This window comes from Ascaphus truei, chromosome 20, assembly GCF_040206685.1.
Source record: "Ascaphus truei isolate aAscTru1 chromosome 20, aAscTru1.hap1, whole genome shotgun sequence".
Classification (NCBI taxonomy): domain Eukaryota; kingdom Metazoa; phylum Chordata; class Amphibia; order Anura; family Ascaphidae; genus Ascaphus; species Ascaphus truei.
In genome coordinates, this window is record NC_134502.1 from 5,627,611 (window position 1) to 5,639,861 (window position 12,251).

The 12,251-nt window shown below is 45.2% G+C and overlaps 1 protein-coding gene across 1 annotated transcript in view; it reads left to right on the plus strand.

Moving 5' to 3' along the window:
• Window positions 1-1,257: 1,257 nt before the first annotated feature.
• LOC142471204 (uncharacterized) overlaps window positions 1,258-12,251 on the plus strand; it is a 30,951-nt gene continuing 19,957 nt past the window's right edge. Inside the window, exons 1-4 of the mRNA XM_075577997.1 lie at window positions 1,258-1,367; window positions 1,957-2,073; window positions 7,175-7,234; window positions 11,898-12,045. Of these exons, the coding sequence (XP_075434112.1) occupies window positions 1,269-1,367; window positions 1,957-2,073; window positions 7,175-7,234; window positions 11,898-12,045 (424 nt within the window). The 5' untranslated portion in view covers window positions 1,258-1,268. The remainder of the gene's footprint in view (window positions 1,368-1,956; window positions 2,074-7,174; window positions 7,235-11,897; window positions 12,046-12,251) is intronic.

The window sequence follows — 12,251 nt, forward strand, 5'->3', positions numbered from 1 at the left end:
GCCCTCCCCTCACACAGGCTGCCATCCCCTCACACAGACTGCCCCCCCTCACACAGACTGCCCCCCCTCAAGCAGACTGCCCCCCCTCACGCAGACTGCCCCCCCTCACGCAGACTGCCCCCCCCTCACGCAGACTGCCCCCCCCTCACGCAGACTGCCCCCCCTCACGCAGACTGCCCCCCCTCACGCAGACTGCCCCCCCTCACGCAGACTGCCCCCCCCTCACGCAGACTGCCCCCCCTCACGCAGACTGCCCCCCCCCTCACGCAGACTGCCCCCCCTCACGCAGACTGCCCCCCCCTCACGCAGACTGCCCCCCCTCACGCAGACTGCCCCCCCTCACGCAGACTGTCCCCCCCTCACGCAGACTGTCCTCCCCTCACACACGCGGCCCCCCTCACACAGACTGCCCCCCCTCACGCAGACTGCCCCCCCTCACGCAGACTGTCCTCCCCTCACGCAGACTGCCCCCCCTCACGCAGACTGCCCCCCCCTCACACAGACTGCCCTCCCCTCACGCAGACTGCCCCCCCTCACACAGACTGCCCTCCCCTCACGCAGACTGCCCCCCCTCACACAGACTGCCCTCCCCTCACGCAGACTGCCCTCCCCTCACGCAGACTGTCCTCCCCTCACGCAGACTGTCCTCCCCTCACGCAGACTGCCCCCCCCTCACGCAGACTGCCCCCCCCCTCACGCAGACTGCCCCCCCCTCACGAAGACATTTAAATTAAATGCCGGGGATCGCGTGCGGCCGCTGTAACTTCACTTATCTTGCCTTCCAGCGACACATCGCTACGGCAACCAGGCATCAAATGACATGTGAGGGGGGGGGGGGAGCAGGCAGGGGGGTGCAGGGAGAAAAGTTTCCGCTCCCCTGTGCTAGTGCATGATCCTGTCCTGTTTGAGATTTCTAGCTTTCTCCATGGTCTCCCAAGTTGGTCACTGTCTCTGCCTATCTCTCACTTCTTGATATTGCTGTAAGGACAAGTAAAGTCATATCCCTAACTGCAGAGGTCACCACCGTGTGCTGAAACACTTCCACAGGAACCAGAAGCATTGTTAGAGTATCTGAATAACTCATTGGTAATGAACAATGACAAGAAGCAGATCACTTCCTCACATCTGTCCCTCCCACTGTAAAGTGTCACAGATAGAGAGGACCCATAGTCTTTCTCTTCTGTACCTCACAGTGACACAAACAGGAAAAGCCCTTATTACTTGAGATCTGTAGATCTTACCCATTCTGTTTGCTTCCAGAGACCACCATGGAGCATTTGACTAACTCGATGATGATGGACAAGAAGCAGATAGCTGAGGGAATCTTGAATCACACCCTAAACATCATCTACCTGCTGACTGGAGAGGTGAGGGCTTCTACAGAAGGTCATAATGGCACCCCTCGTATCTCCTTCCATATATAGGGGACCTGCAGTGCATCTGTGTGTTTCTTTGAGATTACATCTGTACCTCCCACTGATTCCCCATGTTTGTTGAAAAGCACAAACATATCCGCAATAACTGTGAACCACAACAGTATTATCTTCTAAATAAAGTAGCACAGATTACATTTTAGTGCATAATACTGTCCTGTTTGAGGCTTCCTGAAATATGGTAACTTTCCACATAGTATTTCAGGTTGATCTCTCTCCTATTACTGATGTGATAGGACAAGTACAGTCACTATTTCTAACTGCAGAGGTCACCAAGTGGAGAAACACTCCCACAGGGACCAGAGCTCATTCTTGGACTTTCTAAGTAACTCAGTGATGATGAAAAAGTACAAGGAGCTGATGACTCCCTCATATCTGTCCCTCCCACTGCAAAGAGACACAGATAGATATGCCCCATGGTCTTTCTTCTTTGTACTTCAAAATACACAGTGACACAGGCAGAAAATGCCCTTATTCCCTATATCTGTACTTCTGACATCTCCCATGTTATCTTTTGTCTCAGATACCATTATTGGAGCATCTGACTGACTCTCTGATGATGAACAAAATTAATAATGAGAAGATGACTGAGAGGATCTTGAATCACACCCAGGAGATCATCTACCTGGTGACTGGAGAGGTGAGAGATGCTGGAGAATGTCATAATGCATCTGTGTGTTACTTTGAGAACCGATGTCCAGGGACAGATGCAGTCATACAATGAATGAGCCTGGGACAGACAAGACGACTGAGCATAGGGAGAGCACAAGATAATAAAGGGACATGACTAGGTAGAAGGAGAGAACAGATAAAGTCAATCAGCCATTGTGACGGTAACTTTGTGACAGGCTATTAATAATACACACCAAAAATATAACTGGGTTGAACTGAACGAGGCTTAGATATGATAAAATATAATTTATTCCTTGAAAAAGGTGAACACAACAAGATCGTACAAATAACAGACAAAATATGACACTTACTTAAAGGTTAGGACAAGAAAGCCATCAGGATACAGGATGGGCCATTTCTTCCATAATTCAGGTTCAGATGTGGACATCACGACAATACATGAAGACCATGAAGACAATTGAGTAAGGGGGGACTCTGACTTATATACCAGTTCAACCCTTTACTCTTAACCCTAGGCGCCGAGTTGGCTAGAAAAATCTCTTTGAAGTAGATTTTGGCTTCCCCTGTAAGTGTGAAGTACCACACTTAAAAACACTCAGTTCCTTTGTTCCTGCCCCTAGTATAAACAATCAGGGCAGTTAACTTTTGATCACCGGGCTATGCTAAATCTTCAGGATGCTCTTCCTGCCCTTTTAGCATAGCAGATGGAGTCTGCATTTTCAAGGCAGATCCAAAATCCCATACACACTTTAATATTTTCACATATTAATAAGTTCCGTTTTGGTGGGTCCAGTGGGTCGAAAACTGCCAGTTATTAAAGCCTACAGTGACCCTACATATTGACCAAATTTCAACTCTCTGCGACCTCCAGAACCGGAGATACAGAAATGCACTTTAATACATTTTTTAAAATACAGGATTCGTGACTTTAAAAATGAATCTCTGCTTTTCACTCTTTCCCCATTGAAATCAACGGGGTTCGCCGCCATAGCGTTGAATGGCGGGCTCCGCCGTTGCCGTCAATGGGGTTTCCCGCCATAGGCTTTCAATGGAGAAACGCCGCCATTGAAGTCTATGGGGAAAAAACAACAAACTTTACCTTCGCCCACACTCCGTCTGGTTGATCAGAGGTGGCTGGGATTGGCCATGCATTAAAGCCGGGTATTCCTCGAAGAAGTAACCGTGTGTTACGAAACGCATTGGAATGTGTCATTGCTCATTTCCTATACCCATTTGTTGCTGAGATCACCCTCGGTTCTTTTACCCCTGTCCCCTGTCACAGCCCCCTCCGTTGTGTACATTCTGTGCCGCCTCGTGTGTTGTGCGCTACAGTGGACTCTTCCCTGTGGACTGCAGTGGAGGAGAGGTCTGTGATGTCATCGGCGGGCGCCCCACGAGGTGTAGCAGCGTGCGTTTGGCGTCTGGCTTTGTTAGCACTGACGGAGGCTACTACACACTGGTTTGGGACTTGTTTGTGGGACTTTACACTGCGGATATACCACCTTACCACCCTGAGACGGAGTGATTGGAATCCACAGACATAGAGGACCCTCCCGTTGGGACAGATGACCGCTGGCCCCCAGCTTTCTCCCCTGCATCGGGTGAAGAGTGACGTTTCCAGCCATCCCTCTGTGTGGTAAACCCACTAACCCACTGCTTGATTATATATATTTTGATGTACGCAGAACTTATTACCCTTTAGTAAAATTCACTTTTTAAATTGTACTTCACTATGTGCGTTGTGTGCCTTGTTCTCTTGTTTTTTCTCCAGTTCTAGGGGTGTCGAGCCACCCCCCAAGAAAGGCTGCAGACACATCACTAGTGATACTCATACCTATAAGGTCCACAATATTGTTTATTTGACACTGTAATCACTGTGTGTGTTTCACCGTGCATTAGCTGCGCACTTTCACTTTTTTGTATCCTCTCATTCCTGGACCCGGTGTGGATCGTGTGTGGGGGTTCCTAGGAGCTAGGGACAAAAAGAACTTTATTCCCAGGGGCCCTAGAACCCAAGATTCCCACGCCAATTGTCTTTGAACTTGACCGAAGTGATTAAACTCTTTTCAAAGACATTGTATCCGCTTTTGCGGTCTGCGGTTTGGATGGCTGCCAACCTGTTCCTCGAGGCCGGCGTTGAGGAATCTCCATTGATGTCAATGAGCCCATTGACTTACAATGGGAAACCGCCGCTCCTCCTCTCGGACGCCACCTGCTGGTCGTCGCTGGAAAACAGGTCGAAAACCGCTACTTCTGCCATTAGAATGCATGGAGGCTCAATGGCGACCTATGGAAGGCTGCAAAATGGAGCCTGAAAAGGCAGGAAAAGGGAACAAAGGGCTATAATCACTAAATTAACATTAACCCCTTCCCTCCCGCATCAACCCTAGTGTATGTGTGAGTGCAAACACCAGGATAACACATTACATTTATACAGGGGAATAAACATTTGGATACTGAAGCAAGGTAAAAAACACATTGCTGGACCTCAGTCCAGTTAACCCCTTGCTTCCCAAGTGAGAGTAGAGGGTGGACAAATGGGGTGTAACCCCTTTAATCCCGGGCCAAATCCTCTCTCTCATGACAGCCATTAGTTTGGACACAATAGAGGATTTTGCTAGTGAGCGGATTGTCCCATTGATTGGCTTTTGTCGGAGATGGATGTCACGGGAGACCAGGTTATTTACACTTTTTTTACCAGCAAAACAAGGTAGAGAAATAAATTGTAATTTATTCGGCATAAATTCGCTTACACACAATAAAACACAAAATACAGACGAAAAGACACACTTACTTTGGGGCTGGGGTTGAAAACTAGACTTTCCTAGGTGCTGGAAACTCTTTGGGAGGGTTACCCTGACCTGGAACTCATATGTATATGTAATATATACAGTGATAGTCCCCCGTGGTGGGGTATGTGGTAGTAACACTGTTCATATTCTATACAGAGCTCCTGAACTGGAACAAATGAGAATGAAGCAAAATTGCCTAGCAGGAATCAGTTCTGAGAAGCTAGGTACGTAGCAGTGTGGGGATTCTTAGCTCTTTAGTTACGGAACGCTCTGTTAACTGCCATAGGGGTGCATAAGACCTGACCTGTTTTAAACACTCACCATAGCAGAGCGGACGGCTCTGAATTTCTCTCTCCCGTCTGTGGAATAGCGTTTTCACACTGTCAAGAGTTATCAGATGTATATGAGGAGACCTGACCACTTGATGGCTCCCAAGCGTTCCATAACTAAAGAGCTAAGAATCCCCACACTGCTACGTACCTAGCTTCTCAGAACTGATTCATACTAGGCAATTTTGCTTCATTCTCATTTGTTCCAGTTCTGGAGCTTTGTATAGAATAGGAACAGTGTTACTACCACATACCCCACCACGGGGGACTATCACTGTATATATTACATATATACACTTACACTGTTCTAGTATACGAGCAAAATTACATATTACGGACTACTCTCGCAAACCAATCACTTATCTCACAGTACAACAGGGGTTACAGTTCTACTTTTAAACCTATTTTATGTTTAGTTATATGTTAATAAAGTTGCTTTTTAGCTGTATACTTAAGCTCAGGTTCGCACTGATCACACAGAATAAGTATATATAACCATTCTGTACTGTAGTGCACCATTAAAGGGATACTTCGAGTGGATTGTGCCCTTGACACAATCCATCACTCTACCTTGTTCTATTATGCATTCCCTGGCAGCACAGAGCACCTGCCCCCAGCCTAGGGGTTAGAGCGAGGTTTCTCTTCTTTCCTCTAAACTTGGAAAGGAAGCCAGAGACAAAGCGTCACTTTGTGGCCTTCAAGCAGAAGATATTCGACAGCGGTTAGCAGAACTCACTCCTCCACTGAAGGAAGGCGAAGAATGCTGGTACCACCATTATTTGGCGTTTACCACCCCCATAAACCTGGTCAAATCCGGGTGGTATTTGATTCAAGTGTTCAATTCCAAGGAGTCTCCTTAAACTATGTTCTCATTACTGGACCAGACTTAACGAATAGTCTTCTAAGAGTGTTAATCTGCTTTAGGAAGGAGGGGGAAGGATTCAAACAGGAAAAAGACTGAGCACAGACAAAAAAGGTAACGCTGGACGTGGTGACCAAGAACAATGTTTATTGATTAAAATCCAAAAACGTGGTGCTTGCAAGTACTCTAACATATTTTGCACAGCATAGGTGCTTTGTCAAGGAGGCTGGCATTTGATTTGGATGATCACACTAGTGATCTGAAAGATTTAGATCTTGGGTCCGTGTGCCACCTATACAGTGGATTCTAGGTTTGAGCTGGAATCTTAAAGCGGACACATTCACGTTCCAGGCATACATCGAAGAAAAAACATACACTCAACGTAGAGTCCTGTCTTTGGTCAACGGTTTCTATGACCCGCTCGAATTCGTAGCCCCATTCACGATACGAGAAAAGTCTCTCCTTAGAGAGCTGTCTGTGTGATACCCAGGACTGACATACTCCATTGCCTCATTTTTGTTCATGTTCCTACAATAAAACATCAGAAATTTAAAGACTCCATTTTGTATTAAAGAAGGAATCGTTATCTGCCTGTCTCAATTTATTAAGCGTCAGTAAGCCGGCAACAGAACAAATACATATATATATATATATATATATATATATATATATATATATTGCTTTCTTTTTGCGAAAAAAGTGGAGATTCTGTGGTCCTCAATCAATCTTTTTGTGAGAAGCTATTAACACAGTAGCCGTCAGCGCACTCCAGAGAGCTCACACATGCGCAGACTACTGTGTTAATAGCTTACAGGGGTGAGCAAACTTTTTAAGTTGAGCCTCCCTCTTCATCTGTGATATAGGTCTGGCCCACCCTGCTTGATTTAATCCAAATCCACATGGGAAAAAAAACTTTATTCAATCGTTATACAATATAAATGTGAATACAAATACGTAAAAATACTTGCATAATTCAACATTTTAAAAACAGCAAAACGTGAAATTTTATATGGGTTTTAAAAAGAAATAATCTCTTCATTTCCTCTCATCTCATATCCCCTCTCCCCGTCTCATATCCCCTCTCCTCATCTCTCATCTCACACATAGCTCTCTTTCATTCTGTAGGAATACATAAATGTGAGGAAGAATTCCCCCCACAGCAGCATCCACCTGCTAACTGGAGAGGTGAGCACTGCTGGTGAATGTTACATTATACCAGATTCATGACTGTTCTGTCCCAAGCTCACTGTGGCAAGTGAGTAGAGGCAGGCAGCTTAACTCACTCCCTTTTGATGCACACAGAGTCCTTATTTTCTTCTGTAATCTCTATTGTAGAACAACAGTAACAAAAAGGGGGGATGGGCTGGGCAGGTAACAAATATAAGGGAGAGGTCTATTATATTAACTTTACCAGAGGAGATAGGTGAGGTGACTTCTCAAGACAGCTGCTGGCTGAAAGAGACAGTATGCTTGCCTGTTCATTAAGGAAATATGTCAAGGAGAAACCAACAGCCAGGGGTCTTGGAACATACCAAATTAGAGCCAGTGCAGTAGTTGCTAGGCAACAGGCAGACAGGGAGAGAAAGTAGTTACATCAGTAACAATAAACACTGGGGAGAGACAGCAGTCACATAACAGGGAGAAACACAAACGGACCAGAACACTCCCCATCGGGTATCAGTAGATCTCACTCTATAAAACCAACATATGTGGTACATAACAATGTACCACTGGGCCTCCAAAATTGTTTTGGCAATAAGGGTGCCAAGTTTGTGCACCAATCCAGGCTGACTTGGTTCTCCTCAATGCCTCTTTTTGGAGCCATGGAATTGGCGGGACCCACCAAATGGTAACAGGGACACCCAGGTGATGATATCCCAAGTCTTTATAGTCCTAGTAAAAGTTCTGGCTCTTACAATGTTGATACTGCCACCATAAACGTTGTCTAGGTTCATGGGAGAGCCAAATCGAACTTGCCTCCAGAATCATGGAGTCTTGTCTGTTGAATAATTTCAATTGTGTGTTCCCGGCATACTTGGGGATTGGTAAGGCGATCACCTACAGTATTCTCATAAGGTTGCCTTTGTTGATTGTAGGATTTAACTTCCAGAAGGAACTCTCTTTAGAGATGTCCCTTTTTCTGCTGATACAGTTGATCTCGTTTGGATACATTTCCTTCTGAACGGCACTGTAGACAATCTTCTTTGCCTCTGTTATTGCGCTGACGGTGCTTAATCTCTTGCAGTGTGCCAACCACGATGGCTTGTCTACTTTACCACCAGGTGTGTGGCCGAAAGCAGTGGGTACATGCTTGAGACATGAAATGCTCGCTGGAGCATTGTTCATTTAGATAAACGACGAGATCCTTGCATATCCTCAGATATCACGTTTGTGAGCAGAGCACCGACTTGAGGGCGGATCTCTGTGTTTACTTCTGGAATTCTTAATTCAAGTGTGTCTGCTGGTACCGATGGGATCTCATCAGGTTGTGTCAGAGACTTTCGTTCTGTTGGCGATGATGTTCTCTGCAGGTGAGCTGTAGACGCTAACCCAGTTGCATGGTCTGCAGGGTTCTTGTCTGTAAGAAAATTGTGCCACTGTTCTTTTTGTGTGGATTTCTCGATTCCCTCTACTTTGATTAGGAGATGTTCACTGGATGAATGGAATGGAGGTGGAGCCGTTCAACTGTTTGTGTTGTCTTTGAAGATTTCCTTGTCAATCATGTTCAGGAGTTCTTTCTCTTCCTTTAGTGAAGGTGGTACAGAGACATACAAGCAATGGGGGAGCGTGGGATTAAAAAAACATTTGACAATAAAAAACAATAAAATACAATAAAATTAATGTGGTTACAACAATATTGCTGGGGGTTGGTGAAAATATTAAATACACTTACACGGCCATGTGCAAGCGGACACGGTAATGTGGTTTCTTTAAGCAATTCCAGTCACTCCCAACAACAGGTAATGGTGGTTTAGAGGGTTTTGAAATAAATATATAAATATATCTGTACTCACACGGCCATGTGTGAGTCCTTGCAGGAAATTGGTAACTTTGGGGTTAAATTAACCCATATGAGCCTGAGGAAGTCGATGATTCGACGAAACGCGTAGCTCTAAAGTTCCTGCTGAATTTGGCCCAACGTGGCTCCCGTAGCCGGATCAACCAGGCAGCCATTGCAGATAAGGAGAAAAAGTTTTGTTTTTTTTCCTCCTGCATCACGGACGCGTGATTGGCAATAACGGCTGCTTAAACTGTATCCTGGACTTCACGAGGAGGCCAGGGGTCCAACCACTATGTATGTATGTGAGTCTTGTTGTACCAATTGCTTTTAAAACTAATAAATGTGTTTTAAACCCCACTGACAACGTGCCTCACTTTCTCTACCTACTCCCCCCCCTACTACCACCACTGGGGAGAGTCCCCATCTGATGCCCAAGACTGGAGTTAGAATCCCACGTTGGTTGCAAACAAAGAAGAGTCTACACTGGGGGGAGATGCAGATGGGTTAATTTAACCCCAAAGTTACCAATTTCCTGCAAGGACTCACACATGGCCGTGTGAGTACAGATATATTTATATATTTATTTCAAAACCCTCTAAACCACCATTACCTGTTGTTGGGAGTGACTGGAATTGCTTAAAGAAACCACATTACCGTGTCCGCTTGCACATGGCCGTGTAAGTGTATTTAATATTTTCACCAACCCCCAGCAATATTGTTGTAACCACATTAATTTTATTGTATTTTATTGTTTTTTATTGTCAAATGTTTTTTTAATCCCACGCTCCCCCATTGCTTGTATGTCTCTATATCTTTAAAAGGGTTCCGGATTAACCCTTCCCTGGGGTTGCAGCAGAGGGGAACTCCATGCTGGCTCAAAGCATCTGTCATAGAGCCGTGGTCTAACTTACTGCCACATTGTAAGCACACCTCATATATTAAGCTTAAGGTAAGCGCCAGGTTTTTTCCTATAGTGAAGGTGGTACGTTGTCTTTTGTCATCTGGACTACTGTACATCTTAGGCCAATTTCACATTCCTCTGATATAAAGATGTCTCTGTGGTTTTCAGGGGTATGACCTTGTTTCTCTCTGTTGCCAAGCCTTTCCTTAACTTGGATATGTCTAGAACATGGTTTGAAGTCCACATTCCATTATGTTTGTTCTTCAGGCATCAAAATAATCTGGTTTGTCCCTTTGACAATGCATATGGTGCCCACTATCACCCATGGTAGGTCAGGTCTTTGGGCAAATGTGGCGTTATGTCGTCTGTTGCACTGTTTGCAGATTTTGTGCAATCTCAGGATGTCCCTGCTGAGCAGTAGCAAAATCTGGTCATCCTGTTCTAACGGGGGGATGTGGTCAGCTATTCCCCTAAGGCGCGAGTGATGACGTGCCACATCTGGTGTGGTAATCTCGCTCCTGTTTGCTGCAATCTGACTACATTCTGTAAGCGTAGGGAGTGGTATTTTCATTCTACCATCTATAGAACACATGGTGTAGCCATTTGCTATCCTACCTGATGTTTCCATCAGTCCTGCGCATGTTCTGAGTGGGTAGGAGGAGACATTGTCTCGTTTGTTGAATACGTTGAAGAATTCTGACCTGAGTAATGATCAGTTGCTTTGAACATCGATGATCGCGTACATCCTTGTAGCCCTCTCAGGTCTTTCCTTGGGATATACTGCGACATGGCATATTTTGGAGCAGGACCTCTTATCACATCCTTCTCCACAAACCTCCAAGTTCCTGGAGTAGGCTCTTGCATTCCTCTATGGCAGGGGTCTCCAAACTCAGTCCTCAAGAGAAGCACACATGCCAGCTTTTATGGATATTCCTGTTTCAGCAAAGGTGGCTCAATCAGTAGCTCAGTGCTTGACTGGGCCACTGATTGAGCCACCTGTGCGGAAACAGGGATATCCATAAAAGCTGGCCTGTGTGCGGCTCTTGAGGACTGAGTTTGGAGACCCTTGCTCTATGGGCTTAATTCTAAACCAAACACACCTGTTAAGTGGACGTAGTATCTTGTGTATGGGATATTCCTTGTTTGGGTCCTGTCTTCCCGCTTGTAGTGATAGAATTGTTGGGACATATATATGTTGTAGAAGACACGTCTGTCATGTGAACCGTGATAGGTGATCTGGTGTTACCGGTCCTTCATTCTCGAGGTAGCTTACATTGCAGTTGGTGTACCTATGACGAAGCTGGGATCATTTCTTGTTTTGGCTGATCCACGAATAAAGCTTGAAGTATGAAAAGGTAGGGAAGGCGACTTGTTTCTCCCTGAGTGAGTAGAGGCAGGCAGCTTAACTCACTCCCTGTTGATGCACACAGAGTCCTTCTTTTCTTCTGTAATCTTTATTGTAGAACAACAGTAACAAAAAGGGGAGGGGACTGGGCAGGTAACAAATATAAGGGAGAGGTCAATTATATTAACTTTACCAGAGGAGATAGGTGAGGTGACTTCTCAAGGTGGCTGCTGGCTGAAAGAGACAGTATGCTTGCCTGTTCAATAAGGAAATATGGCAAGAAGAAACCAACAGCCAGGAGTCTTGGAACATACCAAATTAGAGCCAGTGCAGTAGTTGCTAGGCAACAGGCAGACAGCAAGGGAAAGTAGTTACATCAGTAACAATAAACACCAGGGAGAGACAGCAGTCACATAACAGGGAGAAACACAAGCAGGACAGAATAATGACCCTTTACTGACCACGCTCTGTCTGGACCTGTGTGTTTTATTCTATCTTCTCTCTGTGATTCTCTGCATGTTGTTGTATTTCTGTCTCTTTATGTGTAATTACATAATAAATTGCTCTATGTGAACGCTGAATGGCATTCTCTCTGTCTCAGGTACCTATAAGGTGTGAGGATGTTGCAGTCTATTTCTCTATGGAGGAGTGGGACTATATAGAAGGACACAAGGGACTTTACAAGAACGTAATGATGGAGAATTACAAGTCCCTCAAATCTTTAGGAATCCCATTAAACAGGAGTTCAGGTAGAACTATGTTTTAAAAAGTTCATAGCTTCCTGCTAGATTCAATAGAAGTGACATACAGACAAACTCACGTGTAACAGAAATGGTAGAGATGAAAATAAAAAAAGGACGAGAACAAAAAAGAAACAATAGTGCAATTTGTTTCCAAAAGTTAATCAGTGTATTAACTAACATCCAATGGTTGCACACAACTTTGGGAAGTTCTT